This window comes from Hippocampus bargibanti, linkage group LG04 (assembly GCF_051943395.1).
Source record: "Hippocampus bargibanti isolate YZ-2025 linkage group LG04, ASM5194339v1, whole genome shotgun sequence".
In the NCBI taxonomy this organism is placed as follows: Eukaryota; Metazoa; Chordata; class Actinopteri; order Syngnathiformes; family Syngnathidae; genus Hippocampus; species Hippocampus bargibanti.
In genome coordinates this window covers 10,535,328-10,559,678 of record NC_142737.1, presented here as the reverse complement: position 1 = coordinate 10,559,678, position 24,351 = coordinate 10,535,328, and the positions used below count along the sequence as shown (strand labels likewise).

The following is a 24,351-nucleotide window of genomic DNA, read 5'->3' as shown; positions in this document are numbered from 1 at the left end:
GGTGGAGTGCCCTCTCCGGGTCGGGGAGGAGATTTTGCCTCAAGTGGAGGAGCTTAAGTATCTGGGTGTCTTGTTCACGAGTGAGGGTGAAAGGGATCGAGAGGTCGACAGGCGGATCGGTGCGGCGTCTGCCGTGATGCGGACTTTGTACCGATCTGTCGTGGTGAAGAAGGAGCTGAGCCAAAAAGCAAAGCTCTCAATCTACCGGTCGATCTACGTCCCAACCCTCATCTATGGTCACGAGCTATGGGTTGTGTCCGAAAGAACGAGATCCCGGATGCAAGCGGCCGAAATGAGCTTTCTCCGTCGGGTGTCCGGGCTCTCCCTTAGAGATAAGGTGAGAAGCTCGGTCATCCGGGAGGGGCTCAAAGTCGAGCCGCTTCTCCTCCACATCGAGAGGAGCCAGATGAGGTGGCTCGGTCATCTGATTAGGATGCCCCCGGGACGTCTCCCTCGCGAGGTGTTCCGGGCATGTCCCACTGGCAGGAGACCCCGGGGACGACCCAGAACACGCTGGAGAGACTATGTCTCCCAGCTGGCATGGGAACGCCTCGGGATCCGCCAGGACGAGCTGGAAGAAGTGGCTGGGGAGAGGGAAGTCTGGGCTTCCCTACTGAAGCTGCTGCCCCCGCGACCCGACCCCGGATAAGCGGCAGAAGATGGATGGATGGATGGATGCGGTGGAATGTTTGTAAAATACGCTCAGTAGAAGTCATTTGAAGCCATTTTACAAATTATGGACACAACTTGTCCGGAGATGTCGGTTGTCCTTTAACTTACTACATCACAACCGCAGGGAAATGCAAAAGAAGCACACACAAACCAGCACCACACTTCCATATTTCACCTTCTTTTCCACCCTCTTGTCATTTTAGTTTGTTTAACTGCATAGTAATGTTTCACCGTGTCTCTTGTGTGGCTTTCTGTTTTTCACCAAACAACGTGATTGGCTTTTTTTTTTCGAAAAAGCTACTTCTCTGTCAAAATAACAATCCAAGCTACAATTCAACAGGTGACATGTGGTGACGGGGAAGCTGCACTCAGGTATTCCAATGCATGCAATATAATTAGCTTTTGTCAGTGGCAGACCGTCAAGGCCTTCTCTGCTGCCCTAAAAATCACAGACTGCTGTCAATTATATTTTGTCCATGAATTCTTATTAAATAATTCCAAATTGTCTTTCAGCTTCCTTTCATTACTTTTCCCCTGTTGCGCTGCTTCCAGATGTGTGTTTTCGTATTTAAGCATATAACGAATCACATTTCATCAATCATTTGTGACCATGTGACCAGGACGCCTTCACAATCAGTTATGCAGGCCCTGTCGCATCAAATGTGCCAATCAAACTGTTGCTCTAACCCAGGGGTCGGGAACCTTTTTGACTAAGAGAGCCACAAAAGTAAAATATTTAGAAATGTTTTTCAGTGAAAGCCACAACACGCATGCGCGCGCACACACGCACACAAACGCACGTGCGAACACTTTTCAACAAAATGTCAGAATGTATTATTTAAAATAACTTTGTGATAGTACACACCGTTAACATGAATTGTTTTCCGTTCCTTATGATTGGTAAAAATCCAGCCAAACAAATCGGAATGAAAGTCAACTTGCCGGCTCCATACGCGAAGTTACTGCTAGCTAGCCTGCACACGGCTCATTAGCTTCCACACTAGCTATGCAACATACTTCTCACAGAAATATCTTGATGCTAACGTTAACATGGGGTTTGTTAAAATGTCACTGACATTCAACTGTTTCATCGATGGCATTGTTTCATTGCAAATTAGAATCAGAACTTTTTCTCTCCACAAAGGTGAATCCTTGGTGTAGTCAAGCTGAAGTGTACTTTGTTTTTACTCGTCGGGCTCATTTAAAGGGGCGTTTACCTGTTTCAACTGACGGCCAGTATCATCCAATCAAAATCGCGCTTTCCGCCAACCTAGGTCAGTGTCATCCAATCAAAATTGCGCTTTCCGCCAACTGCAGCCCCATCAGAAAATGAACAGAAAAAAGCGAGAATATGTACGTACAGTAAAGTCTCGTTATATCGATATTCTCGGGAGTTGGAAAAAATATCGATGTAACCGAACTATCAATATATCCGATGTGTATGTAAATTTTCTCCTTGCGTTCATAGAAACAGTATCGTAATAAGCAATACTATCGATATAACCGATATCGATATAACGAGACTTTACTGTATTTAGATTTATCGGCGAGTCATATGCAATCATCAAAAGAGCCATATATGGCTCGCGAGCCATAGGTTCCCGACCACTGCTCTAACCAATCAGATTTTGAGTTTGCCCCCCCAAAAGGGGTATCAATGCCTTTTTGAGGCACTGGTCAACGTCTGAGTTTTCACACACTATGATTAGCTTGTCACAAGATCACTAGCTGCTAGTGACAAGAGCATACTGACCAGTGTTAGCCGCTAGTGACAAGAGCATACTGACCAGAGCTAGCACACTGTATCGTTAGCGAGCTGCATAAGGAAATATATTGTGTAAATTGAATAGCAGTTTTGTCAACCCACAACGGCTGAACGAGGAGAAGAAATGGGTTTGGTTGGAGGTTTACTGTTTAAGTCATTTTCAAGACCAACCTTTCAAGAATAAATGGACATCATTAAGAAATGTCGGTCAGTTACATATTTCCTGACTAATGGCACCCTCTGGTGGGCTTGTAGTATATCACACCACACTTTTTTCAGTCTGGTTTGATTCAGACATAGCAGTACTGAAGGCCTAGCGATGAAATCCATGGCTTGCCACTGTTTTTTTGTGTTGTTTTTTTCATTGCACATTTTCTTCACCTCTCATTTATTATGAATACTGATTGGTGTTCTCGTATATCCTTTTGCACTTGTATAATTGTAAGCAAGTCGGGAACTTTAAAATGCTACTCGTACAAAATGTTTCATGATGACATCGCTTCATTATCTTTTGGGATAAAACTTGTTTCCCCATAGAACGAAAGAGAGTCCATTAAATCTTGCCCCTAAATCCTCTGTGCTACATGTGCAGCTGTTCTGGATGTCGGTGAAGGAGAAGTAAAGCACCTGGCATTTCTTCTCCTCCCTCCGCCTCCTGGTTCTCCTCAGGGAGAGCGCTAATGAAGCAAGTGACTGGTCAGATGGCAGCGCCTCCAAACTTTCGCCGCACCAAACAATCGATACCACACAGGCCGATGGTATTTTACTCCCTCTTGTCCTATTTGTCTTCCTTGCGCTGTTCTTCAATGTTCACCCAATCTTTGAAAGGGCTTTTCAAGTACTCTTAGAAATCTACTTTCTGTTGTTTTGAAGTCTTCACTTCAGCGCTGTTGGTGGAGAGTTCAATTAGTGTATACTACTCAAAACAACGAATTTCAAAAAGCTCTTCTAGACTTCAAAACAGACAATTGAATAGTTGTTCCTCCCTGCATGCTTTGGCAACTGTGAGACAACAGCACCCTCTACAGAACTAAGAAGAAAAATTTTCAGGGTTATTTATTTATTTTCTTCTTTAGTTGAGCCCTCTTTGCTTTAAATGAGCAGTTTTTGAGCCCCACAGCTATCTCCTCCCACAAGGGGAGTTGTGTAAGTGGATTTAAATAAATTAACGATTTCTTTACTAGCTTTCAGTAAACACGGAAAATCCTGCTTCTCTCGCATCCAACAAAGACACTGCAAAACCTATAGTTTGTTTTTTATCCGTGTATCATGCGCCTATAGGCCAATATTCGAAGATGGCCCACTTAAATCCATGGTTAATCTGAGGCGGGCATTCTCTATGGGAAGATAAGAGGAAGAAACACTTGACCAGTAAATTGAAAGAAGATAGGACAGACAGCGAAAGTAAATTGATTGCGTCTGCATTTTGAAGGAAGAAAGCAAAAAAAAAAAAAAAAAAAACCCCGAACAGAGTAAGTTACTCTGCAGTTCAGTAAATAGAAACGTGGCAATTTGTTAAAAAAAAGCAGATGAAATCCTGCTCTACTGGCAAAAAAATCTGTAGTTTAAGATACGAGAAGATACGAGCAAGTCCAAGATGGCGCCCGAGTAGGCAGCCGTCAGCAAGTGCTTTCACGAGCCTTGCTTGTTTTGTTGTTTTTGTTTTCTTTTGTCACTTTGAGTCGTTGTGCGTCATGTGGAGCGGATACGGATTGTTATTCAGCATTTTTGGCCGCGACATTCATCACGAAGGCGACTGTGCTGAGTAGTTGCACCTTTACGGCAGTACGAATATGCCAGCACTGTTTTTGATTTGGCATTTTCACAGCCCCGCTTTGTTCGGCGGAAAGGTCGGTGGTCTGCGGCTGGATGGATGCATGGCTTGAGGAGCCCGCGATGAAAGGAGTGTCAGCGCAGAGCGGAAATGTGTATATGGAACTGTCGCGGATTGGAATTGAAGCGGATTTACATGGGACAGGAGATGTGAGACAACTTCTTTCGTCAATAGATGCTACAGCTTTGTGTTTGCTTTCAACATTTAGCTTGTAGCAGACGTGCACATCCCACCATGACGTCTCTGATCCCCTGATGAAAAGGACGCTTAGATTCTCTCCTCTTTCATGTAGAACTGCTTCATATAATTAAGAGGGTGCAAAAAAAGTGCTTAAGATTGAATGTGTCTTTGGTGTTGTGTCACATTATTATTTTTTTACTTCAAGAAGGCACCGCGAGAGTGGTTGCCTTTACAGCAGGTCGTGTATTTTATTTTTCTACTTCTTCCTTTCCTTTCCTCTTACTTTCATAACTTTGCTCCTGTGAAATGTACATTTCTCCACTGCAAGAATAATAAAGGCTAATGCAATCCAATCCAATCCGAGAGCAGCACGGTGGTCAATTGCTCAGCGCGTCTGCCTCACAGTGTTGAGATATTTAATCTCATTTTTAAAAAGTATCTTTTTAAAAATAAAGTACTACTGAATAGTTGAGAATCCAATAAAAAAACTATTGGGAGAATACACGCTTCTATTTCAGGACGATTTAAAACACGTGCCTGTGACGGTTTCAGAAAACAAGCTCCCTGCCTGACCTTGGACCTTTACACAGGGGTGTCCAGGAACCAGATGTCTATCAACTGCTGGTTCAAAACAAACAGCAGAGGGATTAACATCTATTAGCCAAGTAGGAGGGAAAGACGGGTGAAGCGGAGCGATAATGGAAAGTGATGGATGATGTCGTCTTGGTACTTGGTATGCTTTCCTACCTGAGAGTCTTCATTGCGGAGGCCCAGTTGGAGAACAGCGCTGGGGGATTTGAGTCTGGCCTGGCTGGACTGAGCCATCTGGAGGTTCAACTGCCAGCTGACAAAATCCAGCTGGAAACACAAAAAAATGGGAGCATGAAACAAAAAAAAAAGTTTACAAAAACACTTTAAAATGTCAGTCAAAGCAACAATACGACATTCTCCCTCTTTATGAATGTTCTGAACACCTGTTCCAAGCAAACGTATGAAAGCAACAACATACACCGCAGACGACCGTATTTTCCAGTGTATAAGGCGTACCGGAGTATAAGGCGCAACCCCAATGAATGGTGTATTTTCAAAGTTTTTCCATATACACGTACTGTATAAGGCACATTGTACTATAAGGTGCACCTTTGTGACAAAAGTTTTCCAAATAGAATATATAAATATATAAACGTTTTCTGGGGTTATGCACAACTTCTACAGGGGCAAATGGAGTCCATGGCTGTTGCTGACAATAGTTGAGTTATCTTTTGAAGAAAACAAAGGCTTTTAGGTGCGCCCTATAGAGTACACCGGAAAATATGGTAATTGAGACAAATGCATTTCTTCAACTACCGAGATCAATGAATCGACTTTTATGCCTATCCCTTATCTGGCGACTGACGCTAACTTTGAGGCAATGAAAGAATAAGCGCCAACGGAAGCAATTTTCGGGCTTGCAGTAGACCACCACGAATACGAAAAGAAGATGAGGAGCATTTTGGGGACGCAAATCAAGCGGAGAACTTACTTTTCAGGTTATGTGGATCAAATTTGGTTCCTAACTAAATAAAAATGTTTCCTAAATACAGTAAAGTCTCGTTATATCGGTAATCTCGGGAGTCGGAAAAAATATCGATATAACCGGACTATCGATATATCCGATCCTGCGGCATGTAAATTTTCTCCTTGCGTTCATAGAAATAGTATCGTAATAAGCAGTACTATCGATATAACGAGACTTTACTGTATATAAAAAACATCACACGAGCCAGAGTCATTGGAAAATATAACCCACAAAAGCAGGCGAGAACATACACACTGTACACATAGAGCTGCAGCCAGCGTTCAAAACTTGAGAAGCTAACAACTAGTTTACCACGCTGCCTTAAATCGGTAACATTTAACTCATTCACTGCCATTCCCGAATTCATTTGGGAAGATAAAAGCATGATGTGGAGCGCCATTCCCAAATTTGTTCTGGTTTTAGTTTTTTTTGCTGGGTGCCGATAAAGCGCTGGTCAGACCTCTGGCAGTGTTTTTACCTCCCACGAGGGGGCAGCATTTCCCTTTTGTAAAGCCGCCCCCATTTCAAGCTCATATAATTCCAGACCCGTGTAACTTAAGAATTAACTTTTTTATCTGATGATAAGAAGAGAGTTTAAGGCAGGGGTGTCAAAGTAATTTTTTGCCGCGGGCCACATTGTACTTATGGTTTCCTCTCGAGGGCCGTTATGAATTTGGGGAAGTCATTAGAATGTTTAATCCCCTCCACATATTACGGATAGAGTGCATAACAAATTAATCAATAACTAGTTTTCAAATCTGAAGTCAAGAATAATGACTGTTGTTATGGTTTACACCCAAAAATATGAAATTTAGGTGAGGATTTTAGCAAGCATCATGGAATTTCACACGTTTGATTTGTTTTCGCGGGCCAAAAAAAATGATGTGGCGGGCCGGATTTGGCCCCCGGGTCTTGACTTTGACACCTGTGGTTTAAGGTTTCTTAAGTTGCATTGAATGTTTATGTAGTCCTAAAACTGCAATTTGAGTGAAAATGTCAAAAACCCTGGCACTGGAGTGGACCTATTTTTGCACATCATCTGGCAGTAAATGAGTTAAAGACCATTGTAGAACAATAACGGCCATTTTAAAGGTTGAGGAATATTTAACTCCTCACATTTCTTTAACCAATCAAATAATCATGTCTATACGTGCGTAAAATGTTGCTTCTGCTCTAACACGACTTGTAATTCAAGTTGAGCCTCATGGACTTAAAAATCAGCGTTGAGCATCCTTCTCACTCCGCACACAGCACCGTGATAAATCTACAGGACTTAGTCAAAGCAACTTTTATGATGTTGTGACAAGCGATCATGATAAACCGCGTCAAAACGTATTGTTTAGTGGCTGCGTGTGCAGCATCACAGGACCGGCGCGAAGTGGGAAAGAGTTGTCGTTGGCACATTATTCACGTCGGGAACGAAATTCACATTAGCGTGAGTGATTGTCTTAACTGATAACTTTTCATGCCAAGGTAGTGTATATAGATTGTGAAGTCGATTTCAAAATAAATGTAGTGACGTGAAAATGAGCCAAGGATCTGAATTCTAAGACACGGGGTTGTAAATAAACATAAGGCAACAGCAGAGAGAGCAAGGTTATATACAGTAAAGTCTCGTTATATCGATATCGGATATATCGATAGTCCCGGTTATATCGGTACTATTTCTATGCACGCACTGAGAAAATTACATGCAAACAGGGTCGGATATATCGATAGTCCCGGTTATATCGATATTTTTTGGACTCCCTTGAATATCGATATAACGAGACTTTACTGTATTTGTGTATGTCTGTGATTTTTATCAACCATGACACACATGCACAATACAAACAATATAAAATGCTGTGTGAAAAAAAATATTTCATACTTAATAACTGTCAGATGGGTATTTATTTAAAGTATCATTCGACATTCATTATTTTTGTAGTATTGTTTCCAATGTGAGATTTGAAGCAGGTGTACCGATAGGCCGATAAAGTGCATATTTTTAAACACAAGGTCCAATTGTGATGGAAGGTGATTACTTTAAGAGTTATATTTACAATTAGCAAAAAGGTAACAACCTGTCATTCATTTTGAGTTGTTATTTTGCTGCAGGAAAAAAAAAACAACAAAAAACGAGGTCACTGAGGAAGATGATTGCTGAAAACACAAGCAGGTGAGACGTCAGAATGACAACACCTCCGTCACAAATCCTGCCCAGAATCTGTCACTTTATTTCCACTTAGATCTCACACACCGGCACTGTTGCAAGTGTCAGGGTAGCACAAGAGTGGCTTTTAAAAAGTATGAGACAGCTTTCACACACTGAGATTACTTATAAACAGCATGATGTTGATCATGGCAATCCTGCTGGGTAATGGGCAAAGTGTAAATTGCATGAACAGAAAATATGAAGATGGATGAAGTGCAACTCTACGGTTTGTATGTCAGTGCATGTATACTAATTCAGACATCATTTTTTTACAGCGCTTGTCTTCAATGGGGTGGAGGTTAAGCCGAAGCTTATTGCAATTTATGTGCGTGAATTGTAGACTACGTGCTTGACTCTATTTTGGCTTCTGACAACCATGATGTCAATGCATCCTGAATACAACATGTTGATGTGCAGCAAGCATATGAGGTGTATATGATTCCGCCCTCCCTGAGCAGACTTTAAGATGTTGAATGACACCCCTTCCCGCGTTTACAATAAAAGTAGACACATAACAAAAATAATGACAACACATTGTAACGTTAAACACAAGATATGCATTGTTTTAGAATAATGGCCATTGCTAATGTTAAAAACAATGTGAAATCCCATTTCCGAGCGTGCTATTCCTTCAATTATTATTAATATTCACACACAAACGCGATCGGCGCACAATACTAAAAGGCACAGATTCTTACCGATCTGTGAAAAATGGATTACAGGAATCGCAACATGCTTCTTTGACTGATTATAATGTTAAAGTGTGTACTTCAAGTATGCTTCGTGTATACATGAAACGACATTGCCACCAAGCGGTTGCGGCGAGCACAGCAGAAACAGCCCGTGTGTACCTATTTTTAGTTTTTATTTTTAATTGGTAACATTTTGGTAGGTTACTTATTTTTTGGTTCTTTTACGTTATTTAGGTTCATAATTTTAAATTGTGATTTCAATGATCCAAGATATATTTATTCTGAATATGTATTGAATACAGTAGATGTACTATGGAATGAAATATGATACCCGAGGTCCCAAGTTCACTTGAGAAGTCTCAAGACTTTTTGCAACACAAAAATAGAACATCCAAATAAGATAAACTAAGGATAATAAAGAGATAACGGGGATGCTCACAGGTTTAAAGTGTGCAAACATGCAATGCAGAAATTAAAAGTTTCGATAAAAACAATTGACAGATTCATCTATGATGAGAATAACCGTTAGTTAGAACAGAAATGTGTAGAAATGTGCGTATTATATTCAGTACTTTTAAAAAATCCCTTCTTTTTACAGGTCAAAAACTCAAGTTGTTATGATCTCACCTTCTTGGGGGCAAAGATATTGCACTTTAGCCGGGCCACCAGCTCAGGGCCAGAGGTGGACCACACTTGAGAGAACGCTTCGGCCTTATCAAAGCTCATGCTGATCCCCTGAAGCTGCTGCTGCAGGAAGGATGGCTTCGCATTATGGTACACCGCCTAAATTGGAGCCAAAGAAAGGTGAGAGTGACTCAACTCCGCAACGACGGTGCAACACTCCACCCTGCTGGACAAATGTGAACATTGCATGTGTCGCCAAAATGATTTGAAACCCCACAAGCATTTGTCAGTGAGTTAGCTTCAGAAAATATAAATGTGTGGCAATTTGCACTCATAAACAATTCTAACAAGCATTGACACACACACACACACACACACACACACACACACACACACACACACACACACACACACACACACACACACACACACACAATCAGAACCAGGACAATATTGAGGCTTGAATTCGCTGGCGATCATTATATAACATTACAGTATTATTAATTACATTTAAACATACAATAGAGGGCAAAATTAGTCTTCACTCTCTGCAAAGAACGACTAATATTAGTGCTGCACTGATGAGCTGAACTGAGTTGCAACATCTCAATTAAAAGCAGTGTATATCTATAGTGTCTCTGTCTGTCTCCAAGCCTGCCAGGTAGCCACGGTGGGCCAACTTGGCAGCGTTGCGGTCGTTGAATTGATGCAGTGCCATAAATTTCTAGTCAATTAAGACATTACTGTACATTTCCAGCAATATTTTCAAATTTAGATTATTTTTTAAATTAAAACACACATGCGATTTCCTACAATTTATTATCACTAATGTGGTTGAAGAGATGTCACATGACCATCCCTTACCTGCTCAAGAATAAAAGCGGACGTTTCCAGGACCAAATTGAGAGCTTGTTTGTCCAGTGAAAGAGCCGTTTGAAGTTTTTCCTCTTCTTCTTCGCTAAATGTTCGTTCTCCCTGCAAAGTAAAGCCAAAGTATGTATATGATTAGCATCCAGTCAGCCATAAATGTATTTTAACACCGACATTTTTTAAAGTGATCATACCTTCAGGTGAAGCTTTTGGATGATGCGAGAGATCAATCTGGAGAACTTGTTGACGTCAATGGCATTGATGAGAGTCACCGCTTCCTTGATGCTGTTGAGAAAAAAAGAAGAAACAAGCATGGATGTTGTTGGTAGCACTATATATACACAGCGCATGAATCATTTTTTTGCCTCAAAGAAGGAGCGAGGTAGCTATGCCAAAAATTTGATCATTTCAATTCATGACAATGGAGAAAGGATTTTTCATACGAATGTTTTGAGAGAGAAGCATTGTACGATACAATATGTAAAATTCAGACCATTTAGTGAAGTTCCGTTTTAAGTGCAGTGCACATGTTGAGTTATAATGTTACATGGCATATGGAACGTTTAACTTTGTTGTAATAATTCCACAGTCATGTTTGATTTCATAGCTTGAAGGCGATCTACGACTGGTGTGACAGTACTTCTTAATTCGGAATCTGAAGTGGGGAGGGGAAAAAAGACAACAAACCTTTGTGTTTCTTTAATAATTGAAGCCATTGCACTCTCAGAAAATTTGGGGATGAGAACCAAAGTGGCAAAGAAGTCACAGCATCATATTTGTCGTCAGTTATCTTTATTTCCTGGTGTCACAAGATGCCCAGCGTGACTGTCAACGCTGCGCAAGGATGGCTCGGGATCCGGAAGTGTGCTACGTTGAATAAATATGATAAAAGCAATTATTTAAGTTTATATTTATTTTTTAGAGCCGAAAGAGATCTTAAAAGAAAATTAACCGATATGTATGTATTAATCATTTAATTTATTTAAAATGATTTACTGCGGAAAATTGCGCAATATGACGTTCTGAAACCTGAACTACGGAAAATGCAATCGAACAAACAAAGCAGAACGCGTTCCTGAATATTCTAATTGTGGCATTGTGTGTCGACCTGCTTGTCGGGGAAAAAATATGATTAAAATAAATTCATAATTGCCTATAACATTTTATTTTATTTAACATTTTATTGCCTTTCAATACATTTGATACATACACATTGCTGTAGTTGTATAATGGATTGCATATATTTTTTTTCTCTGTGAAACAATATGAAAGACCTAAGCACATAACTTTTAAAATTACCGTCAAAATGTTCAGGTATAAATTATAATTAACTTAACTTGCATCAATATAAATTAAATATTACATTGTTAGAGAATCTTAATTTCATACGTTTTAAAACTGTCCTTATACTCTTTTTTATTTAAAAAAGAATAATAAGGTTTTAATCCTCTCACATTTTAGATATTCCCAATTTACAACAGCCAAGTTATGAAAGGAAGGAAGTAGAAGAACACGATATAAAAAGCACATTGTTGTTCTTATACTGCAAATTATTTTTGCACATTGTTGTGGCAGATTTTATCATCTGAAAATAGTTTACCAGATGTACAAATGAAGTAAAAGCCACGTACTGTTTTGGGGTTTTGTTTTGACTTTTGCAAACCTTTGCCAATCAAGTTGGGTTACAAAAAAGAAAAGAAAGAAAATGAAAACAAGCTGTCGGTTTCAACTGTTTATTGTAGAGTAAAAAGAAGAGGCAGGCAAAATTCATGAGCAGAATTAAAATTAACAGAAAACTAATCGTTTCAACAGCCAAAATATAAATTCTGTATTGATGATCAGACATCTTTGAGACAGCAATCAGCAATATTATATTTTTAAAGTTTCATTTGGTTTCACACGCACTGCAAAAGATGCATTTTCCAACACTATTGACTGTTCCCATTGCTTTTTTTTTTGGCATAAGCAAAAAACACTTCAATCAATCTTCATATCTTCTCAGATAGAAAGTAAACACTCAACTTTCTGAAATGACATCAGTGGGACTAAAATGGGTTTAGCAGCTGAATGTCACGAAGTGAGTAGGAATGTACCGTGCACAAATAAATATTTCATATTTCAACAGAATATATAATGCATTAAAAAGTTGTAACAGAACACAAAATGCACAAAATATGTTTCTAAGATAAACAAAAGCACATCAAGATGACGTTTTTTTTTTCAATCACCTGTACTTTCATGATTGGATAAAACAAATTAGTAAGAGGTTATGGTAAACAGATTGCATCACGTTTAAACATTAGGTGACATCTCCATGGCAACGGGTCATCGGCGTGCCGCTATTTGAAGGACGGCAAATTTGGCACTTTGATGCTGATGTCGCCAATGTTGATGTTTCTGGGCATTTCCGGGAGGTTCATGTTCTTAACCGCTGATACGGCACGAGCGGGCGCTCCTGCAATACCAGCCTGTGCACACATACACAAACATTATCAGGATTACACAATATAACATCAAACAGTTCCATTCAAAGGTGGGCACGAGAGACAAAAAAAATAACCACTACACAATACTCGACAAGACTTTTGACACAATGCCAAAGCACCGAAGACTACCATGAAAACACGTGTGTGTTATGTACATTCAGATGCCGTCATAGCTTCGGATGCACATGCAGTTTGCGGTGCTATGTTGGGACAACACAACCAGAGCCGATTTTGAATCCACTGTGTGAGTCATTGACTCTTCTGGATGAACTGGAGTGGGATGTTGGTAAAGCATTGCTCAGAGTGAACCCACCGGACTCTTGAGAGGCCCAAAGAGAAAACTGGATTATGGGTTTCGAAATGAAGACTGAAAAGGTGTAATGTTTTGAATGAAATGGAAGGGGTGGGGCACGGGGAGGCATTAGACAGTATTACATTGGATGTTATACAGTGCTTATTTGCAAGCTACCTGCATTTTTTTTTTTTTTTTTTTTTTTTTTGCGGATGCAGGAACAAAAAGACTGAAGTAAAAACTGGTGGGCACTGATGACATGGGCGGGAGTAATAAAGCTTTCACTCAACTAGACGGACTGGAAGATCTGCTCTGTGGACGGAGGAGGCAAGTCACTCTAACACAGTGAGTCTCAACTAGAAGGTTTTATAGACGTGTCTCCCAAACTTTGCGCCAAAGTAGAACATTTTATGTGTGGGGAAACCTCACTGCACTCCAAACATGTCAAAAAGTGGTAATTATGTCTAAATTTATTCACGAATTGACTTTTTCAATGTGAGAACTGGGTCGGTTATATTTGAACGCAAAGCTATGATATAGGAATAGCAAAAGGCAGATACACATCTTAACCATGATAACAGTATCATGTTACGGGTCAATTTGACCCATTTTATTTTTTTGTGTTGACTAAAGCACTGGATATCCTTTTTTTCCTTTCTTCAAAACAGTTCTAAAATATCCCATTGGGATTGAAAATATGTTGTCTCTCTTTTCAAGTATGTTTATAACATCTCTGTTATTTGACTGTTTTGTGTTGATTTTTAAATACGGGTAAAAATGGCCCACAACATAATCAACATGATTTTTTTTAAACATAATGAGGATTAATTGAACCTTTGTTTTGAAATGGTTCTAAAATGAGACATATTTTAGTAAAAAGGATAGTGGATATGACTGAAAGCCGCTATAACATTATGCATGGTTAAAACATTAACACGGTGGTTCAAAATAAACATTTGCATTTGTGCATTTAAATACAGTGATACCACTGTTTACGAATCCCTTGGCTTACGAGCTTTTTGGTTTACGAACGTTAAATTTATGTGAAATTTTACCTTGGCATACTATTTTTCGGGCTACACACGGAGCTGCCACCATGACTGATGGCGTCGTTGGCGAACGAGCCCGTTCTCCTCACAAGAAAATGGCAGCCGGCTTGTTTTGGTCCTCTATTCCCCGCCCCCAGTCGTCGGTTAAAGCCACGTGATTGGTCAAGAACGCAGCAGTGAGGGGAGGTGGTTTAAACATTAAAGAGACAGGCAGACGACAGAGAGAGAGAGAGAGAGAGAGAGAGAGAGAGAGAGAGAGAGAGAGAGAGAGAGAGAGAGAGAGAGAGAGAGAGAGAGAGAGAGAGAGAGAGAGAGAGAGAGAGAGAGAGAGAGAGAGAGAGAGAGAGAGAGAGAGAGAGAGAAAATTGATAGAAAACAGTGAAATTTGGACTCGTTTCAACTTTGGTAGTTCAAAGGCAGTGTAGACTGCAAGGTTAAATTAACATCAATCACGCCCCACAAATAACCCGCACAAGCCATCTGTACACTTGATGCAAAAAGCTATCAACCCAACTAAACAGAACACAATTGATGAGGAACACGGTAAAACTAGAAAAAAAGAAGGCTACGTTCCTCATTAAGTGTTTAATGCTGATGAAACCGGCCACTCCATTCCATCAAGCCATCGACCATCACAAATGTAAATAAAACGACTTTATTATACAGTGCAGTTTATTTCTTTAATTATAATACCATAGCACATTTATTATACATAAAATAATGTATATTTTGTGTAGTTTTAAGGTTTATAAAATTAGAAAGTAGAAAATTATGTATTACGGGGACCTGCGAACGAATTATTCTCATGTTAATGGTTTCCTATGGGAAATTATTTTTTGGGATACACACTTTTCGCCTTACACACTCTGTCTGGGAACCAATTAAGTTCGTAAGCCAAGTATCACTGTATATATTTGTCATAAATATACAATATTTGCTGCAGTTTTTTGAATTGCTGCTGTGCTTGTTTTTTTAATTTCAGGGCCACCGTAGCTTTCAGCTATCCACGAGGCTGCCATTTTATGCCACATACGCGGTCCGCTAATGTCAACTGAAACTGACGTCCAAGTGTCGACAGCCTCACATTGTCACCCATTTTCTGGGTTTGGTCATGTGACATTCACAAGAAGAGTCCGCGAGCACTTTAGTGTCAATTTCAGCCGACGGCAATATTGGCCGAAGAAAGTTCTAATTCTACAAACAGTGTTAAACAGAAAACACTATTTGAACCAGCGCTTTATATGAAAATATACTGTTCTTTATGTCACTATATATGGCTCTGATAGATGAAGTCTGATATTTTTAACAAAATAAAGATGTCGCACGGCAGACCTTGCAGTCTGTTAAGTCACACCAATGTAATGCGGCACAGTGATTGGGAATCACTGACTTAGAGGTATGTTGATGAAAAAAAGAAAGAAAGAAATAATTCACCATAATCCACATTTGACAATCACTGTAGCTTGAGATTCCCCCCCCCCTTGCAAATCTTTTACGCAAGACAGACCCAAAAGTGACCGGTCCCTCGTGAACAAGGCTGCTCATTCATTGCTTGGGATCTGCCATGTTAGGAATGTACGTTCCTCCTCTCGGGTGATTTTGCCATGGAGCTGTGATCACGCGGGCACTCGGCAGCGTCGAAGATATTTGAATGACTCTAGATTTATTATTTGTAATGTTTTGAGTGGTCGGGGTGTTGCCGAATAATAATGTAGGGTTGGGTGTTAAGCGCTAAAGGTAACAGCTGGCTGTTAAATGGCTAAGTCATTAGCCATTAGTCTGTATGTTAAGTGCCTGGACAATAGTGGTGGTGCTACCTGCTTGTGTACAAATGTGCATTAATACCCGTCTATTCTTTGGAAGTGTACTTTTGGCGGCGTCTGTTCTTGAACAATGAAGGAGCATTACAAAACATTTTAACTAGTGGTGTTAAGATAGCTTAAATTAGCTAACATTGATAACCTATGTTAGAAGTTGAAAACATGCCCTTCTTGTATGTTAGTTAGCTCTGCGTCCACACTTTATTTTGTGAAAAGATTCCAAGGTTTGAACATTTGTCTTTTACATGTTCTTTCGTACTGACTCACCGCCAGAGCGAAAACCTATTTATACACAGAGCGGTGTGAGATTGCGGTAAGTTCAAACTACGTGGGAAAATGGTGACAAACCAGAGATATCATTTCATTTCAGCCCAAGACAAAGACATTTTGGGGTCTGTCCTGAAAGATACCTATTACATGTTAGTGAAGTTATTGGGTAGATTTTTTTATGGGGGCTGGTCCATATGGAAAAACTCAAAGAGGAAGAGGAAGGGAAGGGAGAGGAAACTTCATTTTGAATTACAGTACTTGGTGTTAGATTTTCGCAGTACCTGCGTCTACCTGTCCTGCCTGGTAGACTGAAAGATAAACGTCTGTAAAGAGAGAAAGAAGAATGGAAAGAACTAGACAGGGTCAGGGGGGAAAAGAGGAATGAGGAATGTTAAAGCAGGTTAACGTAATTACAGTTTATCTGCACAGGGGAAAAAAAAATAAATTAAATAAGTGATAGGACCTATCGTAGACCACCAAATTTTGATCCAAAAAGGTCCAACTAAACACACAGCAGTTTATGGAGGACCTGTGCCAAGACGGTAGTCTTTGACAGGCTCATTCAAGGACAACGGACACCATTTTTTTCCCAACTGACATCAGAAAAACGTTTTATAGCATCTAAAATACCTAAAACACGCAGGCTGAATTTTTTATTCAAATGCAAAACACCAATAAAAATGACTTAAAGTGTCCCGAAACTACTTCAAAATGACCTCGGAAATGGCGAGTTTGAGAAGGTCCCGCCCCCTTGTTTGTGATGTCACGCCAGAACGTCTTGCCTTGCTCGAGAATCAAAACAATGGCTTCAGATTCGGAGAAGATGCTTTCTTGTTACTCATCCAGTTATGAATATGACTCAAATAGTTCTGAAGAGGAAAGCATAAATGTTTGCAATCGATTAAAGAAGTCCTTGCGTATCATTTTGAGGCGTCAGGACTCCAATGTAGCTCCCAGAAAATGCACAAGATGGCGCCCAAGCTCCGTTGGAAATGGGCTAATTTATCTGCTGGGAATTTGTCAGCGAATATCAAATAGTTGTCTTGGTGCAACACACAACGATTTACCATCGCGTTATTTATGTGTTTTCCTGTTCCCCCCTCCCGGCAAATTGCCGTTTTCATGTTTATTATGTTTGTTAAAGTGCCTTGCATGCTGGGTCCGAGAGGACAGTAATTTCATCTGTGCTGTATGTCATACATATTAGCATATTTGACAATAAAGCTGACTTTGACTTTCCTTCTAATTTCGCCATCAACACGAAGTTTTCAGACCAAACAAAGTACCGCAAAATGCATTGTGTGTCGCTTTCTCGGTCAGGAGCATTCCAAACGTGACATCACGTGGGGATCATCACCAACTCGAAAACAAGACTTCCTGAATCTTCAGTGCGAGTCTTAAAACGTCAAATATAGCTATATGCCGTGGAATCCTTGTAAAATACGCTCAGTAGAAGTCATTTGAAGTGAGTTTACAAATTATGGACACAACTTGTCCGGAGACGTCGGTTGTCCTTTACACAGAACATTCCTTACTCTCCCGCTAGCTGCCTGCTGTCGAGAAGGACGGTGTCGTTTGAAATTAGCGTGCGAGTGAGAAAGAAAGTGGTCTAGGGTAGGTCCCAAAGGGGAGAAACGAGAGCAGCTCAGATGAAACTATTTTTACAGAACGGCAAATAAATAAATAAATAATCTGTTGGATTAAAGAACAGAAACTGCAGCTCAGGTTAAAAGAATACTAATTCTATTATCGCGAGTCAATGGGAGCACACAACAGATGTCAGTTGATTCTAGAAGCAGGCCAGTCGGCAATGAGTTGCTAGATGTTATGACGTCCACATTGCAAAAGGGAAACGAGGGAATGAGTTCATAAAATTGTTTCTGGCTGCTCTCTGGCTGCTTGTCAAACCGTAATAATCCTCATTGTCAATTTATAAAAGAGTATTAGGGCCACACAGAAACTGGTAGTTCACAAAAATAAAAATATTTCTGGGTGAGCTGAATTTTTGCTTCCCTCACAACATTTAATTTAATTCACAAAAATATAGAGCATTTTTTTCATGTGCTAACAAAACTTTAGTGGACCTCATGAATGTATTACTTTTTATCTTGAAAGTATACATCGTTACTCCCACATTTGGATTTTAATAGCAAAATTACATGTTTTAATCACAGAACGATATACTTTTACAATTTAAAAGAAATTACCTGAAACGTTATTTTTTTTCTCAAAAATGTACTATTTACTATTTCAGTGATATGACATTTTCTCAAAAATATACAACTGAAAATAAATTGAAAATATACAATTATCACAAAAAAGTATCACAAAGTTAATCTTAAAAATGTGTCATTTCCGACTCATATTATTTTTATTTATTAAATATATAAAACATTTTAGTCTCGTAAAAAAAGAAAAACATGAAAAATGTCTGGTCAATATGTAACTTTTTGGTATATCACAACGTATCATAAAAATATAATGTTTTCCTAAACGATACACAAGATCTTTTTATCTCCAAGATTTCTTTTCTCAAAAATATGGCTTTACACTTATATTATATAATTTTAATCTCAAATAAAAATACAATTATAATAATGGTAGTATTTTGACAAAAATCTATTAAATAATTAATATTTTATTTTTAAATAAATAAATAATAATAATAATAATAATAATAATAATAATAATATTTTGACAACAATATATTACATAATTAGTATATTATTTATAAATAATAATATTTTGACAAAAACATAATATATTATATATTTATAATAATGGTAATATTTTGACAAAAATATATTAATTATTATATAAATACTACTACTACTAATAATAATAATAATAATAATAATAATAATAATAATAATAATAATAATAATAATAATAAATTAATTATATAACTTTTGATTTTATAATTTCACCAGCATATCTGATGACAAAAATCTTGAAAATCTGAGTAAAATACAGAAAATATGCAACTTTTAGTAAAAATACGAGTTGCTCGATCATTTCATTGATTTCATTTTTTTTTCATTTTTCAATGACCGTAATACTCTTCTCTGTAGGCTATAAGAAAAGAGAAGCAGCAGCAATCTCAATTATTACAAGACACATAAATAAAAAATAGCTGCATCATGGAAACCATCCATCCACCCATTTTTCCTGTGAGAGAATACCATTTTACAAAAGAATCGGATTGCGCGGAATAGGGACCTTCTTATTTACCGCCCTATTTAATAAGTGTGCTCCTCTTCAAAAAAGAAAGAGGCAGAAAAGAGGATGATTTTAGAGACTTAATGATCATCTGAAGATGGAAGAGTTAGGTCCAATATGAATGGTAGAGTGTCAATCTGTGTATAAAGCAGTGCAGCAACGAGGAAAAAAAAAAACAAGGAAGAAAGAGCGCAAACACCCAGGATCATATCGGGAGCATCACAAAGTCACTGGAGAGTCGCATGCAGGGTGCAGCATACACACATGCCTGCATACCATCCCTCGTAGAAGAGCCAGACAGAATCAGGGTGGTGGTGGAGGGGGGCTTACCTCAGACTTCTCCATCTTGTTCTGGGCGTCCACCTGTGCGATGATCTCGTTCATGTTGGTTTCCAGCACCATGCCGCCCATCACCATCTCTGCCAGAATGTTGTGAACCTGAATGCGGGACAGTCCAAGAAAAAAAAAAAAAAAAAAAATATATATATATATATATATATATATATATATATATATATATATATATATATATATATATATATATATATATATATATATATATATATATATATATATTTATTTATTTTTTTTTTTTTTGCCACAGCGGGATTTGCACTTTGATAGATGCCATACCTCATAAAAATATTGTCTTTTTTGACTCAACTAAGCAAGGTCCTCAAATAATGTCCTCAACTGTAATAAACACTGCGCCACAATTAATAATCATGATATGTTGAACATCATGTATAAACAATATGAAAATTTATTCCCCTTGTTCATGGTGTCACCCCAAGACGTCTTGCCTTGCTGAAGAATCAAAACAATGGCTTCAGATTCGGATAATATGCTTTCTTGTTACTCATCCAGTTATGAATATGATTCAAATAGTTCTGAAGAGAAAAGCATACCTGTTTGCAATCGATTAAGGAATGTATTCCGTGCCATTTTGAGGCAATAGGGGGGGGGGAAATGTAGCACCAAAAAGAGGCAGAAATTTGCGACAAAGCTCCGTGTAAGGAATTAATCAGCCCATTTCCACAGGCTGATTAATTCCTTACACAACACGAAGTTTTCAGACCAAACAAGTAATGCAAAATGCATTGACATGATGGAAGGACTGCTACAATGTGTCCTTTTTTCAGTCAGGGGCGTTCCTTCAGTGACGTAGGGTGAGGACTCGTCACAAACTCAAAAACAAGACTTCCGGAATATTCAGCGCAAGTCTCAAAATGTAAAATATAGCTATATGCGGTGGAATCTTTGTAAAATACGCTCAGTAGAAGTCATTTGAAGCCATTTTACAAATTATGGACACAACTTCTCCGGAGACGTCGGTTGTCCTTTAAAGATACATTATATCTGTCTGGCACAACAAGGAGAATGAATTATGATTTGAATGGTTAACATGATTTTTCTTGCTATCAGATTTATTCTTTCCCCTATGAGCTGTACATTTTCTCACATGTAAAGCACAGGGTCATCTTTTGAAGAAAATCAAGGCTTTTGGGTGCACCTTATTCACCGGAAAATAGGGTAATTAAAATTTAACAATGAATGAAGTGATTAATATGAGGTGTCGAACATCATGTATCAACAACAACATATACATTTCTCCACTGCGAGACTAATATTGGCTAATCGAATCACTGATTTCTTCCATTAATTTATTTAACTAAAATTTAATGAATGAACTGATTATTTTTGTCGAGAAGGAATTTTATAGGTCCATTCAAGTTGTGACTCCCTACCTTGTCTACGTGAAAAATGAGGTCGAGTTCGCAGACATTCTCGAAGCATTTGTCCAGCGTTTCCACAAATACCTAAAAGGGGAGAAAAAAATGCAACTGATGGCAACATAAAAAAAACAAAGATAGCAAATGTGTTTTTTTTCATACCTGTATTAAATCTAAAATTCCTAGTTCACTCTCTGAGGAGTCCACGCAGAACACAAAGTACAACGTGGCGTAGTGTCTGTAGATAAGCTTGTAGTCGGAACCGCCGATCAACCTGGCATATGGCAAATATTAACCAACCATCATTTGACGCCATGCGAAGCGCTACGTGGTTGATGCTGTGGGATCTTGTTGCCACTTACATTCCACCTTCCAAAAAATTGCAGACATTCTCATCTCTTTTGGACACTAAATGGAAGGTTTCCCTGATAATTTGTTGTTCGGTGTCTTCGCTCTGCATAAGCAGCGAGAGGAAAAAAAGGTGAAATATCACATCACGGACGTACTTTTTTTTTTTTATTACCACCAGCAGACATTTTCATTTGTCTTCGTTATGTCATTTCAAACAAACAGAACGGCAAAGTCTGAGTCCTCCTTTGCTGTTTGCTTTTCTTCCATTAAATCAAACACGCTCACCCCGGGGCCACGTAGGCTGGGATTTCAGCTTGCTGCGCTGCAATTGAAAGCTGTTATCTTCACTTGAGAATGCTGAACAGAAGCGAGAGTTTCGGGCCAGGATCACACGCCGTCTAATGAGTCATAAAACTTGAAGCATGCAACCACAGCTCACTGAACACCGAGCGACGTGGCTGAATTCAAACAATCTGTTGTGAGGTCGTGGTGAATGATTTTGAAAAATAATGCCGTCATTATCACAATTTAGATTTCATTTAGTTTTTCAATGAACTGGTGCGTTTTTTAACAAACACAAGCGATAAATTGGTCAATATTAGAATTAACTACATACACACACACACACACCTGAAAATGCTTTGCTTATATAGGTTAAGTGTATTTTAAAATAAAGGCAAACAAACCCTAAATGAATAAGAAAGAGTTTCTTGAACTGTTCATGTTTTGTGAATCACTGCTATGTAATCATATGCACTGAACTACTCTAATACTGAACTTGCTATCAAGACAATAAACAAAACAAAAAAATATTCTGTATGGAAAATAGCCCAACCAACCGAACAAAATGAAGCACTTTTTTTCTTGTAAAACTGCAGTGTTTGCAATTTGAAAATTGGCATTTTATTAGATTGCAATGTTGATTTGAATCACATGAACTCTTCAACTCTAGTTTTACAATGTTTTAGCTGCACCAGCTAGGACAATCCGTTTACTCTTTGAAAATGAAGGAAACCAGAGCACTTGTGCACATCTCGACATACTGTATTATGTTTCTGAGCAACACTCCCGCCTCCATTTGCACTGCATTATTGATAGGAACCAAGAATGAAAAAACACACGAATAGAACTTGATGTGATGTTGTTGACCAAAAGACGGAGAGAAAACTCATGTTGTATACGCCAGCATTATTTTTGTTGCAACAGAGTCTCTCCTTGGTTCGCTTTTTAGCTTATATGAATAGAAGGATAGATAGATAGATTCATATAGTAAAACAAAACATTTCACTTTAACATCACCCCTGTCCCCCGTTCTGCCCCGTCAATTTCAGTTTAAACAAAAAAAAGAATGTTTTGCATGCTGAAGGCACGAGTGCCTCACAAGGGCGTCTTTCAGTTTCATATGACACAATCAGTCAATTGAGAAATCATAAGGCGCGCGACACAGACGCGACACAGACGCATCCTTGCGCACACCAAACGCACATTCACAGTTCAGGTTGAACATGTTCTCTAGTTCACGTTTAGTCGAACCAGGTTGGGACCGAACGGTTTTCCCCCGTGGCGCGGCTGCCGAGAGATGCAAATCCTCAGGCATCCCGTCAAAGTACAGTGTAATGTAGAAATGTGAAGTCATTCTACTAACAATGTAAACGCTTACTCACGTAATGTTCGTAGAATTTGGATAGCCTCGGCTTTCCGTGGTTATTGAATATTAAAATAGCTTTTATCATGATTGTTGCTGAGTTGGGGGGGAAGAGGAGGTGGAGAAGGAGGAGGTTACGGGCGGGGCGGGAGCAAAAAGGGATCCGTCCGCGTATGACTCCCGTGAACCCAAACACAGCCGAGGGATTGACGGCCAAATCCCGTCTCGGTTTAAGGTGAATGTGGTGATCGCTTGGACTCGGCAAGCCACTACAGCTCCATCGTTTCTTTACGGAAATGACCGCCACGTCAGAGAAAACGCTCCTCCTCCTCCTCCCCCTGGTACCTGCTTACTAGGGCAAATGAGAAGGCTCAAAACTTACACATTCGCCAAATATTCCTCTAATTCAAAACATTGAATACGCATAAAAAGTTTTACGAAGTTTAAGAAGAGAGGGATTTTAACCATAATCTATTAACAATGTTCCCTGTGAAAAGATAGTACGCAAAGAGCAATTACCCATGGTTAGTCCACTCTAAAATGAACACCACTTTACTGCATTGTCAACAGTAACATATTAAAGCTCCGTAATTTAGGTGACCCAAAAAGATGCCTACCTATGAAAATTTCAATTGTGGCTTTGATTAAAACGTTACTTATTTCAAATTACAACCACACATTATTCACTTTATGGAAAACCATTCAACACAGTTGCAGCTATTTCTGTCAAATTTTACACCCTACTCTTTGCAGTGAGGGACTCAATATGACGCATCTTTTTGGGTCACCCTCACGAAAGAAGAGTGTGTAAAAGTGATTGACAACTTTGTCAGACGAGTACAGGTTTGCTTGCAACAAAATGGTGGACATTTGGAACACATCTTGGGAAAGCCACAACTTGACTAAAAATTTACAGAAATAGCTGAAACTGTGGTGAATGGTCTTCCATAAACTGAATAATGTGTGGTTGTAATTTGAAATAAATAGCTTTTTAATCAAAGCCACAATTGAAATTTTCATGCATCGTTTCGGGTCATGATGAATGACCCATTCAACCACAAGGTGGAGCAAAATCACAACTAATGTTTGAAGAT

General features: G+C 38.9%; 2 protein-coding genes across 4 annotated transcripts in view; both read right to left on the bottom strand.

Moving 5' to 3' along the window:
- Positions 1 to 11,224, bottom strand: part of commd10 (COMM domain containing 10) — a 57,955-nt gene extending 46,731 nt beyond the window's left edge. For both annotated transcript variants that reach the window (XM_088993959.1, XM_088993958.1), the window contains exons 1-5: positions 11,080 to 11,224; positions 10,587 to 10,677; positions 10,387 to 10,497; positions 9,526 to 9,681; positions 5,199 to 5,309 (exon numbers count right to left, since the gene is read on the bottom strand). In XM_088993959.1, the coding sequence (XP_088850085.1) occupies positions 5,199 to 5,309; positions 9,526 to 9,681; positions 10,387 to 10,497; positions 10,587 to 10,677; positions 11,080 to 11,108 (498 nt within the window). In that variant the 5' untranslated portion in view covers positions 11,109 to 11,224. The remainder of the gene's footprint in view (positions 1 to 5,198; positions 5,310 to 9,525; positions 9,682 to 10,386; positions 10,498 to 10,586; positions 10,678 to 11,079) is intronic.
- An 887-nt stretch (positions 11,225 to 12,111) lies between these two features.
- ap3s1 (adaptor related protein complex 3 subunit sigma 1) lies at positions 12,112 to 23,590 on the bottom strand. Of its 2 annotated transcripts, none has more exons than XM_088993954.1 (6): positions 23,277 to 23,585; positions 21,624 to 21,715; positions 21,424 to 21,535; positions 21,277 to 21,348; positions 19,859 to 19,966; positions 12,112 to 12,860 (listed from the first exon to the last, which is right to left on the bottom strand). In XM_088993954.1, exons 1-6 carry the CDS (start codon positions 23,343 to 23,345, stop codon positions 12,732 to 12,734), a joined length of 582 nt encoding a protein of 193 aa, XP_088850080.1. In that variant the 5' UTR covers positions 23,346 to 23,585; the 3' UTR covers positions 12,112 to 12,731. The 2 variants fall into 2 exon arrangements, with proteins under 2 accessions (XP_088850080.1, XP_088850081.1); XM_088993955.1 differs by lacking the exon at positions 12,112 to 12,860 and adding an exon at positions 12,871 to 16,632 and having other exon boundaries at positions 23,277 to 23,590.
- Between the last annotated feature and the right edge of the window lie 761 nt (positions 23,591 to 24,351).